General features: G+C 41.0%; 1 protein-coding gene across 4 annotated transcripts in view; it reads right to left on the bottom strand.

Annotated features, from left to right (window-relative positions):
- Positions 1-18,753, bottom strand: part of exoc6 (exocyst complex component 6) — a 49,827-nt gene extending 31,074 nt beyond the window's left edge. For 2 of the 4 annotated variants that reach the window (XM_070851354.1, XM_070851353.1), the window contains exons 1-2: positions 18,560-18,753; positions 2,849-3,020 (exon numbers count right to left, since the gene is read on the bottom strand). In XM_070851354.1, the coding sequence (XP_070707455.1) occupies positions 2,849-3,020; positions 18,560-18,699 (312 nt within the window). In that variant the 5' untranslated portion in view covers positions 18,700-18,753. Of the gene's footprint in view, positions 1-2,848; positions 3,021-17,431; positions 17,530-18,559 lie in introns of those variants that run through there. The other 2 variants (XM_070851357.1, XM_070851356.1) reach the window with 1 other exon arrangement.
- Positions 18,754-21,132: the final 2,379 nt, after the last annotated feature.

Genomic DNA, 21,132 nt, shown 5'->3' on the forward strand with positions numbered 1-21,132 from the left:
GAGCCTTTTTAAAAAAAATAAAACATTAGATTTGTTTGCTGCTTTTAAAGATTTACAGCTTCCTACTATCTAATTTTTGTGCACATTTATGCCACATTTTTTGAACAACCTCTCGCAGTTGCAATGATTCACACTCTTATTAACTGGATGGTGGGAGCCACAAGTGGTCAACGACTGCTTTAGTTTGACATCACAGAGCAAAAGGAAATCGGCTTGGCTAAGTACAAGCCTTGCCTACTCACGCATATTTTGGCCTTTGTCGTGGCTTGAAAACTGACTTGAAAACTGAAGTTCAACAAATATCTTGTTTAGGATGAATTATGGTCAGGCATAGCAGAGAACGTCTGGCTGAGATCTGCATTCTATTGAATGCAATGTTTTAAACGTTTTTTGCAGTGTATCAATACTTGGTTCAGACGCACATGCCGCCACATGTCTATCCATCCCTTCTCTCCCTGTCTGGTCCCCCTCTTCATGCCCTCTCTTTTCCCTCTTTACCTCCCTTGCTGCAGCTGCTCAGCCTTGTAATCAACTCATTGTCCATGAAGGAGCAAGGACAAAGGCCGGCAAATTTAGATTAACCAGGCAGTGGAGACCTGAACCCGTTGTCGGTGTACTGGGCCTTTCATGGGATTTAATAGCTTGTGACAGGCTCTTTCTAACAGATTCAGTGACAAACTTCTCGATTCTGGATGTGGATTTTTGAACTCTCGGCTCTTGTCACACGGCTGAGAGCCATGACCCAATTGACCAGTCGGCTTTTTGATGACAGTCCTTTCAACAGGGAAGCTTCCAAACAAGGGGGATTGACTACATAACCACTGCCTATTTCTATTTCTATTGCCTATTTCTTCATCCAGCACCATGGCAAGAGTGCTTTAGCTAAGAGACAAGTAACATTACTAGAAACTTAGCTGAGCCACGCAGCATTATGTTGTTTTAGATTGCAGTCTAAGTTTCCAGGCAGGAGAACATATGATCTTTCCATTACAGAACACTGTCTGTTCTCCCTGCTGGGGTCTTAAGTGCAAATAGGGCATGTAAAATCAACAGATGAGCTAATGTTTCAAACGCTAATTCCTGCAAAGTGAAAGGCCATGGGGATCCTAAGTCATTAACTTGTCACATTGTCACTTCTAAGTAGATTATCCAATAGAGATGCTTATTACGCATATGCCACCCCACCAGGTGTGATTTTTTTTTATTTGTATCCAAAAATTGATACTAGCAAAGACATATATCTGCACCAAGAGCAAAAATGAAACTGCAATTCGAGCAAACGGTGGCTACAGAGAAACCACATGTCGACTACAGCAACTGTGACTGCCTCCTTGTGTCTTATCCAACAAATGACTGATTGTGGCGGAGGGTGTAGCTAGTGAAAACAATATGAAGCAAGTTGAAAAAAAGACTCCTTTATCTCCTCTTTTTCAGAAACACTCAAATATTGAGATACATCCATTGCAAACCTTCTGCTAACTGAGATCCCTGCCCTCTAAGAATGGACGACCATAAGCACATCAGAAGTCCTGGATGTAACTCCAGCTGTGTTTAGCCTGCCAACGTTCTCCTTCACAAGACAAATGAAAGTCAACAAAGTTAATGTGGGAAATATAGCCTGCTTAAAGCACTGCAGTACAATAATCAACAGGTGAAGTCAGACACTCAAAAGATATTTCTGTTTTGTGATATAACATTTTACATTGATAAAGGATAGTTCCTATATCACCAATCTCTATTTGACAATACTTAACAACATTACCTTTCGAGAATTTTGGGTGGACTGTGCCGCAGTGCACTGTAGTAAGCCCAGATGATAAACAGACCTTTTGACCATTGTAATATAAGGGGTGCATTCACAGGTACACACAGGCCACCCTGTAATAATGGCAATTTTACTAAAATATGGTTCCAACCTACAATCATACGTCTATAATGCAATAAGGGGTTATAATATAAAAAGCCCTCTACATGTGTGTCAAACATCATTTTATTTAAAGTAATAAACAGGTTAACATTTTTAGTAGGGATGTGCATTTCAAGCAAAAATACTATTCAATAGCCAATGTGAAGTATTCGAAGATTATTCTAATATTTCCCCCTCCCCTCGTGTGCACACAAACACATGCCACCACTGCCGCTAGATGCAGCAGGCTCAGCTCATTCAAAGTTCGCTCATTGTTTTTACTATCCTTATTGTTGAAACACTTTGTTACTTGTGGCAGTATTACATGTTTGAATTAAAGCAGATATTGATTAATTACTGGCCACAGCGTCCTCTGTCCACCCAGACCAAGCGCCGCAGCGGTAGGAGAGGAGAGAGCTGGGATCAGAGCTAAACTCACCACGCTAATACCTAAGGCTGCTTCTAGCTAATGTCCAGTCGTGGGAAGATCGGCTGGATGAAACGGGACTCAGGCTGCCTAAACAACGAAAAATCTGAGATTGTTGGCGCCCACATCTTGCACATCTGCACCTGGCTCCATCTCAAAGCCCCGTATGAATCTACTGCTCCTGACGGCCTTACTAACGGAAAATGGTAAAAATGGAGGAAAATATACTTTTTTAAACAAAACAATAGTATAAACTATTCGATTTTTTATAATTTAATGAATATTCCAAAATTATGGCCCATGCCTAATTCTTAGAAACACTGTTTTGTGGATATCGACATCTACAGTAACATAGTGGATTAGTTCACATTAAAATCTAAAATATCCACTGTATGAGACCCAATGAGAGAAACCCAAACTTTATTGGGTCTCTTAACAGTCTAGTTGAGAGTTGCGGACTGTCGTGCTATTGCTTCTTCTGGCCAATAAGTCATCTTTACAGTAATCTCTATTACCATCAGCTTCTCTGCATCAGCACGGACTTTGAGGAGCTCCGTGATGGCATCCACAAAGCCTTGGTGGTGGAAGTTGCACATCTTCTCAATCTCACGGTCATGGTTCCTTATCCTGGCATCCAGTTTTTCCATGAAGCGCTTGTGAGCATTGGGCTGGTCATCGTATATAGACCTAGAGAGAGAGGCAAACAAGGTGAGGAAGAAACACAAGAGGAGGGGTCGCCAGGAAGGGACAGACTACCAAATACAGAAAACAGAACAAGTGTCACAACAACTGCTAGAATAAAAAAGGGTTGCTCAAATGTCACTTTGGATCTCATCCAGATTACAAATTAAGGATTTTCTCACCCCAGCACAGCACCTTGGGAATGACTGCCGGTTACACATCATCGGCTATGACTAAATTACAATTCCATACATGTTCACTTGTCTGACAACAAAAATACAAAAACATATGAACCAGAACAACTACATGGTGAATTCAGCTGCATCAAAACACAGTGTAGGTAACCACAGAGATTGAACAGGCTCTGTCTAACAGGGCTGTACACAGGTAAAGTTAAGAAGGCAACTTTTTATTGTCTCAAACTTTTTCTGTTATAATTTTTTACCATATATACAATGATTCAGCGCAGCAGTCAGCATTAACTTGTATTTACATTTATTCTGTTATGGTCGAGGTTATACTCAAACTGTTAACAGAAACGTCAATGAGAAGACATGATACTGAAGACCTCTACAGCTCATCATCAATTTTTGATTGCCACTACCGAAGTGGCCTAATTCACGCTTCATTATGTGTGTACGCTGAACAGAACTGCAAAAATACTGAAAACCAACATGACGGTGCTACTGGGGAGGCCTTGGTGACCAGTTGTTGGCATATTATTGTAAAGAACCCTGCTATGAATCACTACTGGCCTGGCTCCAGCAAGCACAGATGGTCATGTGTATATAATGTGCGTACCTGAGTTGGTGTATGTGTGTGTGTCTGAGTGATGGTAAGAGAGAAGTGTCACTGTGTGTAAGTGAGTGGCCAAAGCATAGACTGTATATAAAGATGGACAACGAGGCAAAAGGTGAAACAAAAGATCTCGAACACCGCCTGGTAGCTGACTGCAGTGCACGTCATAAACCCTGCCACACTGATGTTAGTCGATTGAACATGGGCTGCACCAAGATAAAATATCAAATCAAAGTACAGTTGCATTCAAAATTATTCACCCCCCCACCACAAATTTGGTGAATTGGAAAAATGTACCAACTTTCAGCTGTGTTCAATGAACAGCTAAAAACAAGAACTATTGAAATAGCTCAACACAACTAATATCACAGGTGGTTTCTCCAAATTCACCACAATCTGCCACTTTTAATGACTACTGCAGTCTCAAAATGATTCACCCCCCTCTTGACAAACATCTGTAGTACTCCCTTACTTTTTGCTGTTATGACCTGCTGTGAACGTGATGCATAGCCAAACACTATGCTGACACTACGCCTCCAGCCCCGATCACTTAGACTCCGGCTCCAAATGACGGGCAGATAGGTGGTGCCCATATTCACTGTAGTTTGGCTTCATTTTTGTACAGTGGGAGGAAGTGCAGACACATTGTCCATCTTCACATAGAGTCTACGGTCCATAGACTGAGACTGAATGGATCGTGCCTTCATCACAACACAATATTCTATTAATTCTTTGATAAACCATACAATATTTTGCCAGTATCACAAAGCCTGCCAAATACAACTTCAATTCGATTCAGGGGACGGCAATCGGTATGAGACAAAATCATATGCCCATTTATCACAATAAGTTATACTTATATCAACTCACAACAAGCAAACAGTGTTTTCCCTTCCATTATATTAGAGGTTGATGCACCCATCCTATCTAACCCCAGCCCCATGTGACTGACAAATTATTGACTTCATTTATTAATTTCATAATACATAAATATATAGAGATCAAGAAATAGACTTGATATTTAAGGTTAAAAGACTTTCGTATAAAATGTTACTTCAGTATATCAGTTTGTCACGTGCTCTTGGTGCGATGGTTCATGCTTTTGCTTATCTGTAGACATTTTTGGTTTTTAAAAAGCACTCCACAATATTACTAATGTCTTATTCCTCCGTGATATGAAAGCCTCACACTTCCACACAGTCAGAGAAAGCAGAAGCGTGCATCCTGATCATACAGCAGTCCAGTTACAGAATCCTAGCACACTGGGCCTCGTCCCTCCTGTCGAACTGCTGACAGTGCTGTCAGCTGAACACTAGACAGCAGTGGAGGAGGTTGTACCAGCCATTCAAAAGTAGTTAAACTGACTTCACCAGCAGCTACTACTGGAGCTGAGAAGGTCAGAGCAGCCAAAAGGCACCAGCACATTGCCTCGCACTGTCCGGGGTCACACTGTTCCCCATTTCAATTACCCTTCACTACTTCCATCAAACTTAGTTTTTTGGAAACTGAAAACTTTGGAATTTGAAACCCACTGTAAAGCTGACATACTGTATAGGGCTACATCTCCACTGCGTTAAATACCGCTCCAAAGAGTGACCCATGGTTGAACCTACTTGCGGACCTCTGCTGTAAATCATGTCCTGAGAGGTCTGAACTAAATATGAGCTATTCCTGTGATTTCTGCAGTATAAACAAAGAAAAAAAATTTTCAGTGTAATAAATACTTTTGGGATGAACTTTCTCTCTAGGAGAAATGGTCATATGGTGATATTTTAATGTATTTGTATGTAAGCAGGTGGCAGGGACATAATGTGACAATCTTAGAGACTGAACGTGTGTCTACCAGCAGCTACTATACATGTGTCTCTGAGCAGGAAGGTGAGGTTAGGAAATGATGAATAAGGATCCCAGACTGACAAAACCTATGAACTCAAAGCCTACACTAACAACAATCACCATTTATTTAAACTGGAGTAACAGCTCCATCTAGTGGCAGTGTAGTGGAATTGGTGATAAATAACAGTATCTTGAAATAAACAGGGTTCTTTTGTCCTTTCTGAACATCTGTGACATTAATTTAAGGAGGACCTTTCCTTGAGGTACACCAGGACATAACAGAGGTCCTAGTTATTGATCCAAAATATTAAGAGAGACACTGTGAGACAGCTCGGCTACATCTTACCACTCTATCTCAGCACGAGATCTGGTTCTTATTTGCTTATCTATTTGTTTGAGTCTACCGATTCCAGTTGCAACAAAAGGTACTGTCATTCTATCATTTAAAGAATAACTATTCAAATGCAATTAAGGTGGAGCCTGTAATTTTGCATTTTTAGCTTCACTTTTACATAGAATGTGTTGTTACTTCAGTCATGGTGAGGCATTTATTTTTATATAATAAATAGAAGCTTTGATGACTTATATAAATAAATAAAGATTTCAGATGGAAGAAAGAATATAACTGGACAGGAATTATACCATAACCAGTATACAATAGCCAGCGCCGTGGATGCCCCTAAGTGCGGCCTTATTGCCCCTTCTGCCCACTGCCAGATTGGTATGTACTGTTTAGAACTGAGCATTGTACCCTTAAACAGCAACTTGCAGGTTAATTTGTTTTGGACATTTTATACTTAACCTTGTCTGAAAATGACAATTTTAAAGGGCACTGCAGAATTTAACCGGTCAGCACGTGGAATCCAAAGGAAAGCTGCTAGCTTTCGGGCCTGGTTGCGTTTTGTGCAGGTGAAGACAGTGGACTTCATTGCTTCATGCATTACAAACAATGTGGTTATTTGTGGCTGGACCAGGAGCAGCGGTCTCACGATACAAGCTGATAGTATCGCATCACTTTCCGTTATGGGTAAGAATCAATACTTCTTGCTGACAATGCTAATTTTGTTACAGCCTAACACATGATAGCAAACTACAGTGTAGTGATGTGAACACAGCGTTAGCCATAGCCCATACGTGTAGTGTTATCTACCACTCAGCAAGACACCTGTTCCCAGTTCTCCACTGGGTCTTCTCACACCACAACTACGTTTCTCTTCTCTGACCTTTAACCATCTTTTATCGGGGATGATAAAGGGGGCTCAGGGAGAGGGAGTGCATCAAGCTAGCAGCAACACCATGTGAAACAGCTCAGCAGTTTCACGCTGCTCATTTATTCCTGAGAGGGAAGTAAATATCCTCAGTCTTTGTCTTGACTGCTTACCATTATCCACCAAGCACAGCACTGTAACAGTGACAGAGCCTTATCATGGGAATTTCTAAATACAGGTGTGATGTTTTCATTTTGCATCAATGCTACTGGATAGTTGGTCATTGAATCAATATATAGGTTAAAATTGTTACTACACTATTCATTTATTTATTTAAAAAAGTTAAAATTCAGCCAAATGACCAGCAACAACGGGACACAAAGGTAAATGGTCACGAGCACTAGCACAGAATTTAGGAGCACCACTTAAATTGTCATGCAATGCAACATTCATATTTTTTTCCATCTTAATGTTTTTTTTAATTATCTGACTAACGGGTCTAAGGAGAGATAGTCTGGTATGGATTGTAAATAGTGCTTTTGGCCATATTCATCTCTCTTGACTTGACTACCAGGTCAGATATACAGTACAATATAAAGTTCTGTGGGACACACCTGGCCCTCTTATGGCAGTGTTCCACACTTCTGTGTTTAAGCCGGTGCGGCTGCAAACTTGTTTATTTCATTTCTACAAGCTTCACTTCGTTAGTGTTTCGATCATTTGGAAAATGGAGCAAAAGAAGAGAAGCTACGAGAAGTGGACGGACGGCAAGGTCCAGGCTCTTTTGAGCGTATTTGCAGAGGAAGAAATTCAGCGGGACTTCGAGTCGGCAACTCGAAGCGGCCGAGTCTATGGAAGAATAGCCGACAAGCTGGCGGAGCTAAATATAGGGCACATGCTGAAACAAATTTGTGAAAAGTTGAAGAAACTTATGCAAGATTTTAAGAGGGCGAAGGACCTCTTATGTGAATAAATGTTCTGGAACTTTGAGGTGCGTTGGAAATGCAAACCACACCGATTATCAGAAATTCTTTGACCCACGTAAATAAATTCCTGGTAATAAAAGTTCCTGGAAATGTTGGTGGAAAAGGGGCTAATGTCTAAACTCAGTACAGGTAAAGAACAGTGCAGATAAAAACACTTTAGCAAAACCAGAATATGAGCATGGCCCAATGTGAAAGGGAGAAAGGAGGAAGAAAATCTGACCACAAAATCAATGAAACAAGAAGACAGATTAATTGATAATGAGAAATGAAAACTGGTAGTTGCAGACCTGCTTGTAGATGCATGTTAAACTGAGACTTAACGCAAGCACAGAGAAGCGTTTCCACCTCATAAGTGAGGCTCAAATATCCAAGTAAGAAAACAAACCAAACCACACGCTTGTCATACATCTAAATAAATAAACTAGGCTGAATATGACCACAGAATATTTCCATAATAACTTCCATGTGGTCGATAAACTGCCAAATTGTTAATGGGAAAAATCCAACCGGTAGTTGAGCCCACCTGTTAATCACCTTTGAGATAAGTGCAGGCGCAGGTGCCTCTATCCATTTTCAGGAGCACACCTCTGGAGAGGAGGGGGAGCCAACAACAAGGGAGGTGATTTTTAGGATTTCTAAAGTAATTGATAACTTAATCAAAATTAGAAACATGTAAAAAGTTAGGAAATATATAAACATGTTAACAAAGGAAGACTAAATACATCACATAACCATGAAATTGTGAAATAATCCAATAATTCTAAAGAAATTTGATCCTGATTCTTTTCACAACAGTAATGTTATTTCAATTTCATAGTTTGTACTTTAATTTGGGCAGTAGGCGGTGCGTGATTAGCACTGTTGCCTCAAAGCAAGAAGGTTCTGTTGGCCAGCAGGTTTGTGGTTTGAAACTTGAACCTTTCTGTTTGTAGTTTGCTGTAACTGTGATCATAGAGTTACGGCTATGCACCTGTGTACTCTAAAACATCTTGTGAATCCATCATCCTCATCAACTTAAATAAATAGCTTTTCACAATAGCAGGGTTTATTACAGGTCATCTGTATTTAATTCCAGCAGCTTTTATTCCAAAATTTATTTCACTTCAAAACAGCATTATTCCCGATGATCATTTTATTTAACAGCACCACTTTTCTTCACAAAGCCGTTGCCTGTATAACAAGACAGACAGGGCTAAAGCTCCAGTCATTTCATGCAACCATGCTAATGGTTAATCCACCCAAAACACAGGGGTGTGGCCATCACACCCCTTCTAAAATGAGCTACCCACATGGCTGGTTTAGCATGCCCCTTTTTGAACTGGCTGTTGTGCCTTTAAAAGAAAGTTGCATATTTCCTCATTTAAAACTACATGCAATGCAGCAAATAATTAAGCTCACGTTTCCCATCGTCTCCACCAACAGATATCGGATACAGTAGCACGTTTTGTCCCACTGCTGTATATAAGTATAGTATAATGTATAATGTACATGTAAGTATAATGTAAGTATAATGTAACATTAACACAGCATTAGCTACTTAGCTACTAGCGTATACCTGAATAGCATGTAAATAAGAGTGGGATTAGTAAGAAAATACGGTTCATGCAGCACATCTGGTCACAGTTTTATCTGGGCAGACCGCTATATTTTAGAGAATTATTTTTTATAGCCTCTGATTAGGGTGTACTAAAATTTTAATGATGGTAATATTTAATGTTTAAATACTTCATTTTTATGAGCAGTTTGCAATGTTTTAAATCTTATTTCATTGACATGCACCTTTTTTAACACATTGCAATCTCAAATAGTGCAAAATGTCTTCCATGTTTGACTGAATGTTTGTTTGTATATCTATATTCATAATGTTCAATGTTTTTACATCGATTCCTAATTGTTTGTTTTATATGGTTTGGCACACAATGGAATATCACTTATTATCATTGGTCCCCCACATTTTGGCTGTGAAGCCCCTATAAATTTGCATTCTAAAAAATCATTGAACAGGACTTGCTTCCAAGCCTGGAATAGGTTATTATGCCACTGGGCCCATGGGTATGGACACGTAAATGCCCCACATGGCCTGGCTCCAACAGGCACAGATGGCTGTGTCTATATACACTCAGCCACTTTATTAGGTAGTAAGGTAACCTAATAAAGTGGCAGGTGTTGTCCTTTATGCTGTGGTCCATCTACATGATGTGCGTTCAGAGATGCTTCTGTATACCTCAGTTTTAACGAGTGGTTATTGCTACTGTTGCCTTTCTATCAGATCGAGTCAGTCTGGCCAACAAGGTCAGTCAACAACAACAGAGCTGCTGCTCTTCTCTTATTTTGGACCACGTTCTGTAACCTCTAAAGATGACAGTGCATGACAATCCCAGCAGATCAGCATTTCATGAAATACTCTAAGTAGCTTCTGGGTTGCTGCCATATGATTGGCTGATTAGATATTTGCAGCTGATAAGGTGTACCCAATTAATTCAGTGCAACAATGAGTTAGTACTGGCCTGAACTGTTGTTTATACTATCTGCCAATTTTTTCGCTTTTATTGCTGAAACACATATAAATTGGCATAAGTGGCAGAATTACACGTTTGAAATGGTTTGGATTAAAGCAGACGCTGATTCGATCATTGCCTGGACCAAGCACAGCAGCGGGAGGGGTAATCACCGCGAGAGGAGAGGAGAGGAGAGGAGAGGGAGCTGGTACAAGAGCTAAACTAACCCAGATAATACCTAAGGCTGCTTCTAGCTGGTACGGTCGCTGGAAGAACTGTTCGTACCCACATGTTTACACAGACCTGGCTCCATCTCAGCGCCCCTCATCAATCCACAGCTCCCGACAGGCGTACTACTGTGCGATGGTAAAAACGGCAGAAAATATAGTTGTTGTTTTTTTTTAAAACGAGACGATATTTGAAAATCATGGGTGATCCGTGCTGGTCACAAAATACATCACTATCAGGGCATACAATGAATTTATCTGTCAGACTTAGTAACCAGTTTCTCTTTAAATCACTTTAATAGACCAGCATGTTTGTCAGCAAGATGCTTTGTTGAGTTGGACATGTTCGATGCCTTGCTCTGTGTGGGTTTAAAACATCTTTTACAGGCGGGCTTTGTGGTGAAAGACATCGTGGGATTGATTGTTGGCTAGGTAAGCAAAATGTAGCCATATTTTGCTCCATCCATCTGCTTTGTCAACAAGCCACGGACGGTCGGCTCGAGCACTCCATTTTCAGTCTTGTGTTTCATTCTGTCACCACAAAAGCTGCAGCGTGCGTCTGAGGAGACGTGGGCGCACCCACTGTGCCTTCAGGGAGTGGAAGCAGAGCGCAGCACACCCTCACACGCAAGGTGGCTCGCTGTCGCAGAAATATTCAAACTACAAATTAGCGTGTGTATGTCTTTGTTTCCCTCAGTGTCTTTTTCCACGGTATTTTGAGTTACAGCAGATACAAACTGACATTAGCCTGAGGCATATTACAGAAAACTGACACAGCACCTGTTTTCTTTAAGCTCTTGGTAGCCTGTGTGGTTGTATTATGTAAGAAAAGAGAGGGACAAGATTATGCTAAAAAAAACAATACGAGCTCTGACTATTGGCAGGCATATTATTAAAGGATCAAGAACAAGAAATATATTTTATAGAGATGCTCTGGATTAGGAGCCCCCTGACCCTTTGGGCCATGGGCTTGTGCCCAGTAAGCTCTTTCAGTACTCAGTCTATGGCTATACTGTGCTTGTTTAGCAACCACAAAAAATCTGATTTAAATACACAACTTTAACAAACACAACATCTTTAACTGCTCTCCACTCAGCCATCTCCTGATTCAATCGTTATCCATATAGAGCTTGTTAGGCTGACAGTGAATTGTTCTGAACAAGTAAAAAATGTAACTGCATATAGCGTTTTAAAATGTAGCAAAATCTTTTGAGTCTGCAACCAACCAGCCCTTCCTCCCATTACATTAGGTACCTGCCAATCCATTTATTTACTATTGTTAGTTCTCTTCAAAAATGTTCTTTTTCTTTATCAAACAGAATCTATTAGCCGTATTGATATGCCAACAAACCCTGCTTGAGAGACCTGTGTGGAGTTACACAGTGGCCAACAGTTGGAGACATTTGTTAAACAAATCAGATGCTGCTTCCTCTAATCAAATGTGTGTCCATACTTTCACATAATTTGCATAAGAGTCTGAAGTGAAAGATAATACACCTGACACAAAAAATAGCAACCACATATTTAAGGCTATATATCTAGATTGAAGAGCCCAAAGCAGATGAATATACTTTAGAGCTCTAGACGAAGCCTTTTAGGGCTGCACCATCATTTTTATCCAAATATCACACAGAGAAGAGCAGCAATAGCTTACAACTGAAAGCTGGCACTGACTAATGTTTGGTGCTCTTGATAAACAACTGACTGATTACCATAGAACTATGCAAGAAATTGGAGCTAAGACCTAGGCCTCTTTAATAAACAGCCCATAAAAATGCAAACTGGACACATGTACATACACACAGCCAAGTAATCATAGCCTCCACGCTTAGGTGGTTGCTGAAATAAATAGATGACTGTCTTCCTAACCTGTCAGGAAGCTAACAGCCAGCCAACACTATATTTTATTATTCTAATCCATCCATCCATTCATTATCTTCCGCTTATCCAGGGTCGGGTCACAGTGGCAACAGGTCAAGGAAGGCACTTCAGACATCCTTCTCCCGAGCAACGCTTTCCAGCTTCTCTTAGGGGATCCCGAGGTGTTCCCGGGCCAGATGAGATATGTTATCCCTCCAGTGCGAAGTGCCCGGTAAACCTCCAAAAGTGAGGCGCCCAGAATGCATCCTGATCAAATGCTCAAACCACTTCAACTGGCTCCTTTCAATGTGAAGGAGCAGCAGCTCTACTCCAAGCTCCTCCCGAATGTCCGAGCCTGGGCAACTCTGGAAAAGGAGATAGTCCAGCCCATCTCCAGGAGTTTGGTTCCAGAGCCGACACTGTGCGTAGAGGCGAGCCTAACTACATCTAGATGGTACCGCTCACCACCAGCTCTGGCTCCTTCCCCGCCACAGAGGTGACGTTCCACGTCCCTAGGGCCAGTCTGTGATGCCAGGGGTCCGCATGCCCAGGACCCCGCTTCAGCCTGTCACTGACCCCTGTAATGGCTCTGCGGGTGGTGAGCCCACACGGCGGCGGCTCCACACTATTCCTTTCAGGCCTAGCCACCAGACACTCGCTGACAAGCTCCCTTCCCAGGCCTGTCTCCAGGAGGTGGGCCCAGTTTCCTTAACCCAGGCAAGGGGACACTGAACTTCTGCCTCCGCTTCATACAGGGGGTTTTTGAGTCATTCTTAGTCTGGCCCCTTACCTGGAATCCCTTTGCCTTGTTCAATCCAATTTGTTTTTCAATTTCCAAAGTTTTGATATCATCACATTTTCAAAAATTAAAGAGTAACAAGCACCCTGTAATCCAATTCCAATTTGTCACTAAATTTGAGCGCAATGTTTTGTGTTTTTCCAACTGCAATTAGCAAAGTCTTAAAACAGTGCTGTCACAAAAACAGACACTCAGACAGACACCTAAAAGAGATGTGACTTTTCTCAGTTTCAGCCGAAGTCATCTGCTTCTTTGGATTTCATAAGCCAACATAATAACGATAGCTTGGAGCAGGAAAAAAGTGATGGCCACTGTATCAGTCGATATCATCACTGCAGTCTGCAATTGTCTCCTGCAGATGGACTGCCTGGGAGCAAGTTAATTTGCTGGATTAATGGAGAGGAGAATGAAGTTGCTGGAGGGTATAATTACAAACAACAGACTTTTTGACTGGTTGCCAGGGGTTAGCAAGCAAGGCCAGCTTTACTCAACTGGAGTGCTGTCAAAAAATATTCTGACATTTCACATACAACAGAATGCATTTTTAAAAAAAAACTATAGTTACAACTTGAACCATTAGCCACCTTTGTCTCACATGCCCCTTTCCTCATGTCTCAACATCAGTCAGTGTCTGCGCACCATGTACATCTCAGGGTCAGGGGTCATTTACTAGCGGCTAGCTAGGTACATAGCATTCAGTGTTGTTTTCATTTCATGCATGAAGCATGCAAGTCCCAGTAAGTCATTTACATTTAATCATTTACACAAACACACATTTTAGACTGGAGTAACTTGATGTTTTGCATATTTTTCGAGTGACTGAAAAAAAGGTTGAGAAATGCTGAGCTTGAATGTCATGATTAAAGTTCGCTTGTTGAAGTATAGATACTGAATCCCAAATTGATACAACAATGCAGGATGAAGTCATGGCAGGTTCTAAAAAATGGAGTCTTGTAACTTAACTACAAAACTTTAATAGAGAAGGGTGATGGAGGCAAGCAGCTGCTCTGACACGGTCACCTCCAGTCCTGAAAGTAAATGAAGCCAACTGAACTACTTTTCAATCAGATGCTGGAACAACCTCTGAGTGTGACTGACTATTCAGCTAACACTGTCAGTAGCCAATCTGGAAGGACAGTCTTTGACGGGCAAGAATTTTATAAATGGACTATGACCAAAACACACACTTTTTTTTTGTGCAAATATGATGTTTTCTATTATTCACGACTACAAGAAAAAGGTAAATATCAATCAAATATTAAGTAAAAAAACTAATTACATATAAAAAAATAAAGTACATGAATATAATAAATATTAACATCAATAAGTCTTGCCCTGAGGAAATCCTGGTAAACTTTAAAACACATGTGTATTGATACTAATCCCAGGAACACACTGCCTACCTAAGCAGCTTGTGTGTGTTGCTGAACCTGTCGGGTTAACAGGTCAGAGCAGCATGGCTCAGGTTTGGCTCAGGTGCAAGCTCGGCTGCCAGTCACCTAGACTCAGAGGCTGGCTGGCAGACAGAGCAGCAGCATCATAAATGGTAAATGGTCTGTATTTGTACAGCGCCTTTCTAGTCATTTCAACTACTCAAAGTGCTTTTACATCACATCCTCATTCACCCATTCACACATCATTCATTCAGGAGGAAGTTTGAGGAGACTGTTCTGTCACACACTGAAGCTTTGCTTCAGGAGCAAGTTGGGACATGCTGAGTCACAGGAGCCAGGAATCAAACCAGCGACCTTCCGATTAATGCACGACCCACCCTCATCTGAGCCACAGCAGTTCAGTGAGGCACACCGTCAGGCACAGGTAGTGTGTTCCCAGCGTTACAGTGTACAGTTACTGTACAGTGTTTTGCTGTTTGTGCTGATCGCATAACACTAATTATTGTTAGCTGTGGATATCTGTGTTAACGTTGAACGTGTTAATGATGGAGAAACTGAGAAACGTGACTTTGTTTGGGGTTTTTTGCTGCGTCACATGTAGTTCAGAGCTCTACAGTGCAAGTATTTTGCTCACATTTGACCCTACAAAAACCATTTGTGTGAAACGCAAAATAAGCACAGTGTGTAAGTAGTAAAGTAAAGATTACAAGTCCCACTTCCTACAAGCCGCAATACACCGGTCACAGGGCAGATGTCTGTGATCAAAATAAACACAATCAATCATCTGATCACATTTGTCAGTAGCACGGTTTCCACCCCCACATGGCGTAAAAGCCTGATACCTCTAAGACAGTTAGAGTTGTTGAACTTGCTTTGTGATAAGGGACCCAGGTGTGTCAGTAGCATTAATTGGGTTTATGATAGTACAGGCCAAAAGTGATTATTAGGAGAGAGTGAACATCACTGATGAATGATCAATGAAGTCTTAACATTGCCTACTTAACTGACTAGGTGCTTGTCATTATATGCTCAGAAGTCAGTCAGTCGTAACAGGCAAAACTCTTCATGACTCCCCTTTTTTAAACTAGCCATGTATTAGTCCACACCCAGAGGGAGGTATATGCAACTGCAAGGCCACCCACAATAAAACTCCATAGCGGGTATAATCAACACAGACCTGCATTAAGTGAGAAAGAGAAATGGGCACTTGCAGTACAGTGAAATGTATTAAGACATCATACACCATTAGAAAACTGTAGTATAAGGGTGGCCTGTTAGCTCGAAGAATGACCTTGTTTTGCTCATGTCTAATATGTAGTGTAGTACTGCTATTATGTCCATTCTTGTTCCTACACAGATACAGATAATTCAGTGAATTTACAAATACATGAAAATACACATTTCCAAAGTACATTTCCATGGCATGGTTGCCAACCATGGCATGGTGATCAGATGATTGATTGTGCTTATTTTGATCACAGACATCTGCCCTGTGACCGGTGTATTGCGGCTTGTAGGAAGTGGGACTTGTAATCTTTACTTTACTACTTACACACTGTGCTTATTTTGCGTTTCACACAAATGGTTTTTGTAGGGTCAAATGTGTAGAGCTCTGAACTACATGTGATGCACTAAAAAACCCCAAACAAAGTCACGTTTCTCAGTTTCTCCACCATTAACACGTTCAACGTTAACACAGATATCCACAGCTAACAATAATTAGTGTTGTGCGATCAGCACAAACAGCAAAACATGGCATGGTTGGCAACCTCCCACCAGTGCATGAATGGGTGAATGTGAATCTAGTGTTGAAGCTCTTTGAGTGGTCGAAAAGACTAAAAAGGTAATGGTACCATTACCATTTCCTGCCTTTACCATCAGTTCTATGCACAGACTGCGTGCCAGTGAAACATTCCACGATTTTAAACCTCAACTTCCACTAACTGTCAACTGGCAACAGTATCTCCAATAACAGTGATGTTGATTAAACCAGAAAGTTCACTTTGGCAAGTGCATGACACCATTTAGGTCAGCTGTTCAAAGAGAATGACACTGCTGATAACACCATAAGTGAATCATACAGTCACTGGTTTCCACGTGCATGCTGACAGAAAACCATGGCCTGCAGGGGTGTCTAGGGACAGGTGTGTCTGAGAGGTGGAGGCACTTAACCGAGGCGGAAGTCTGTTTATACACAGGCTTGTCAAACTAATGTCATTCATTGTGGCCTTGGAAGGCTTGGTAACTACTTATCATAATCAATGCAGTGCGGTAGAGACCGTTACCTTGAGCAATTCAGCATCCTATTTCACCACTATCAAGCTCTTTGGCAACCACAAGGACACAGCGGATCGAGATGACGCATCGTGTCTGCGGCGATATTTTCAGATTTGTGCTAAACAACGGGTTAGCCCAAACTGTTAGCACCGTTAGCTAATATAGGATGCATACTGACAACATGATGTGGAGCCCCACAGCCACACCCACGCTATGTGTTTACATTTTGACAGGTCACTGGTCGTCCGTCAACACACAGAACCTGGAAAATCCCCCATAAAATCGGTGTTAATATAGCTGCATGCATATGACTTGATTAGTGAACGGTGTTGGCCTGTTAGCTAAAAAGCCAGCTAGGCTCATCCTTCATTCAACACCATATAGCTTATTGGCTAAAATTGCTAATGTTAGCCTGCCGGTGGCTAATTTAGCTAACCTAGCTCATGAACAAAAGGTCTAATAATGTAGGAGACGAAAGCAAACACACAGACATTATGATATGCAATTGCTTTGTAAGAGGCCATATACTCTTACCGAAGAGTGGGACCAACACAAGCCGTATCGGTACTCTCAATTTCCTGTAAAATCCGCTCGTGCTCCGTTATACACTCGGGGGCTTCATGCTCCGCCATGATTGTTATGTGTGTGTTTTGCCTCTCACTGCAGCTACGGCAGAGTGCAGAGCAGTGTGCGGGCTGCCCTCTGGGGGGCGCACTTCAGCTGTAATGAATCAGGTGTCAGCAGCTGTGTTGCCACATATCCTGTATGTTACAGTACAGAAGGTCACAGCAGCTCAGCAGCACACCCCCAAGCGTTCACCTCCAAACACTGTGGCCACAATAATTACCATATCAGCAGCATATTACCAATTTACCTACTCACTAACTCTACTTAACCCTTTCATGCATGGATTATTATAACCCCAGTCAGGATTTTTCTTGTGTTTTTATTCATCTTTAGGCATGATAAACAAGGTTTGAACTTTATTTTTTTTCAACCCATATTTTATATTTTACATGTCCAGTAGTTGAAATATAGCTACTGATGCATGATGTACAATTCAGTGGACATGTGATTAATCATAATTTCCTCCAATATATAATTTTAATACTTGGAAAATGTAGCAATGATGTCACCATATGTTTCTTACCTGCAAGGGTTTCTTATTATAGAAGGTCTGTTGACCATCTTGGTTTCACTCTTTTCTTTTTATTTCACTTGCAATGGCTTCCCACTGTGCAGCAGTGTATGAGATGATGCAGTAGCATCCACTGTAGGGGCTGATGTGCCACTATGCCATCAAAACTCATGCATATACAAGAAAACAGCTTTTGAATAGCTGTACACTGTAGTGACCCCTATGCACATGAAAGGGTTAAAATAACATTTAGTTGAACTGACAGAAGTGTAATTATACGTGCAGAGAAGGCAGTGGTATTTCTTTCAGGCCTGAGACTCAGATATTTAATATCAGGCAATATACTGCCCCAGAAGTACTCAAGCATTTGCTGCTGCCCATAAAGCTAATTTGTTTGTATGTTTAGCGCATTGCACTGAAATTTTAGATATAAAATGCATGCATGTTTCCTGGGTTGTTGGCATATCTTTCACATATTACAATCAATCAGCATTGTCAAAATCCTGAATATTGCATATGTTTACCTTAAGGTAGTTCCCAGAGGCAGGTCCACAGACTCTAACTCTGCAAAGATATTCTCAAAAGCCTTCTCTTCTTCTTTGTTCTCCTCTTCACTTTGGCAGGGAGGGTCAGGTAAAGCAGCATGGACCCTGTCACTGGCCATTTCTCACTTCAGACTATAACTATGAGGACTAAATCTCTGTATATGTGTAAGAGAAGGAAACCAAGAGTGTGTGTGTGTATGTGTGTGTGTGTGTGTGTCAGTGTGTGTGGTGAATTCCAGGGCACCTGCTATGGTCAGCAGAAAAAGAGGGAGCAACAGGAAAATGAGACCTTGTGATTCAACGGACTTTGAGGCCACAAAACAAACTTCGGCTGCATAAATCTCAGCAACTGTAAACCCATAAAGAAACCTGGCCCGTCGGCTTTACTCATCACTGCAGATTCAGAACACAGCACATGATTAAGGTCAGAGACGGCTCTTGCATACCCAACTGCTATCTTTGGTCTGTCAGGATTGGTACACTCACACGTGATATGCTGTATGTAAAGTACTTTCCTCGGAGTGACATGCTGGCATTGGTGGAAATAAGTTACAGATGAAGACGTATCCTTTACCGAAGTAAAAGAAACAATATCACCATAAGTCCAATAGCGTTTGTTAGACGCTCGTGCACTTATCTTTCAAACTCAAGCCCCCAGTTTGTAATGGAGGCTTTATGTGTGTTAAGAGTGTGTACTCCCAGAGCCCATACTGAACATGTGATATGATATAGAGTCACGGTATATTAGGCTACATTTTTTGTAAGCTGAAACAAATAATATGTAATATTTTTGCACACCTGTGAAATGATATCAGTGTGTGAATCCCTTGCGGTGTGTGGATAAAAATAAATGTTACACCACATTTTTTGAAACTGCATTTCGACCAAGGCAAGCTTACACAACCACTTTCTATTTCCTGCTATTCTTCTCGAAATGGATTAGCCCATTAGGAGTGTGGACATGGTAGTAACAATAAGCTCTTTACAAAAGCCCTGACTATGGCTTTCCTTAGTACTCCACCAAAAACAAGAAGTGGCTCTCACACACATGCATGCACACACACACACACACACACACACACACACACATACATATACCATATAGCAGTATAGGAAATGTGTCAGAGTTGCAGGAACCAGGCACACAGATGGCTTGATGCAGCACAATGGGGTTAAAGAGAGGCAAGAATATATCTGAAGATGTAAGATGACAGATAGATGGCTGGAAAATGCATACTGTCCCTCACACACACACACACACACACACACACACACACACACACACACACACACTCACAAACTCCACTTTCTCTTTCTAACTCCATCACCAGACATCAGCATTGACATTGAGTGTTTCCTGAGATCCAGGTTACGTTCAATGCCAGTTTGATTGTGAGTCATGACAAATAAACTATGGTTAAGGTATGTTGAGGAACAGGCAACTAAAACACAGTCATAAAGTGAAAACTAAGCTCGTGAGGCTTTAGCCTAGTTTTGTTAAACCCACCTCCTGCTAGACAATGTTAAGAAACATGTATTTGTTAATAAAAATCTTGCCAACAAAATGAATGAATTATTTTCATTTTTATATGTATATATATATATATATATATATATATATATATATGTCTCATTTATTAGATACATTCATTTATTCTATTATTATGAATGATGATCATTATTTGCATGCAATTGAAACTCGTGCACACCACACAAAAAATAAATGTTTTCCATCACAGTGCAAAAATAGAAAAAAACTATCTATTTAATGCTATAATAATGTCTAAAAATCTCATATAGATAACCTTTAAGGCTTGGTTTGTTTCATTCTAATCTAAGAGTAGATTTTGAACTTTATCTAACATGTTGTGTCAGTGTAACAAACTTTGACAACAACTTTCTTTTGAGTCAGATCTGTGAGAGTGTTCTTAGGAACAACAATGGCCGACCCTCGGATTATTCATACCAACTGCTGCTCTTTGCGTGCATGTGTCCCTTTTAAAAGACGATATATGGATCACAGCAGTAAGGGTCCCGTCATCCGCTGTCATCGTGCTTATTCCTCTCTCCATGTGCTCTTCCTTTCGATACTCTGCCATCTTCCTGCCAACGTCCTGTGTCTGTCCGGAGCACAGGCTGCTATACATCTGCTGACCTCCATTGTAAGTTAGACTCTAAACAAATAGCACTGAAGGACATCCTGGAATGGAGACAGTCCCCTGTTAAAGCCAGGGCAGTTGTCCAGATGTTTCAGACAAGGCCGGGGCCCCACTAGATCATGTTTTACGTCTCAGTTTGACATTTTGGGAAATAAAAAAAAAAAGCCCGATGGGTGTGTTTACCCTAGCTTAGCAACAATGACTGGAAACAGGGAAAATAAGATTAGCATGGTTCAAAAGATAATAATAAAAACCTCTAACAACTCAGAAATTGCCTTATTTAGGCTACATGTTTATGAGATATATATATATATATCAATACATTCAAGATTCACCTTGGATCTTTGCAATCAACCTACAGAGAATAATCAGAGAATCCCATTAAGCTCACTG

The sequence above is a fragment of the Pempheris klunzingeri genome, chromosome 20, assembly GCF_042242105.1.
Source record: "Pempheris klunzingeri isolate RE-2024b chromosome 20, fPemKlu1.hap1, whole genome shotgun sequence".
In the NCBI taxonomy this organism is placed as follows: Eukaryota; Metazoa; Chordata; class Actinopteri; order Acropomatiformes; family Pempheridae; genus Pempheris; species Pempheris klunzingeri.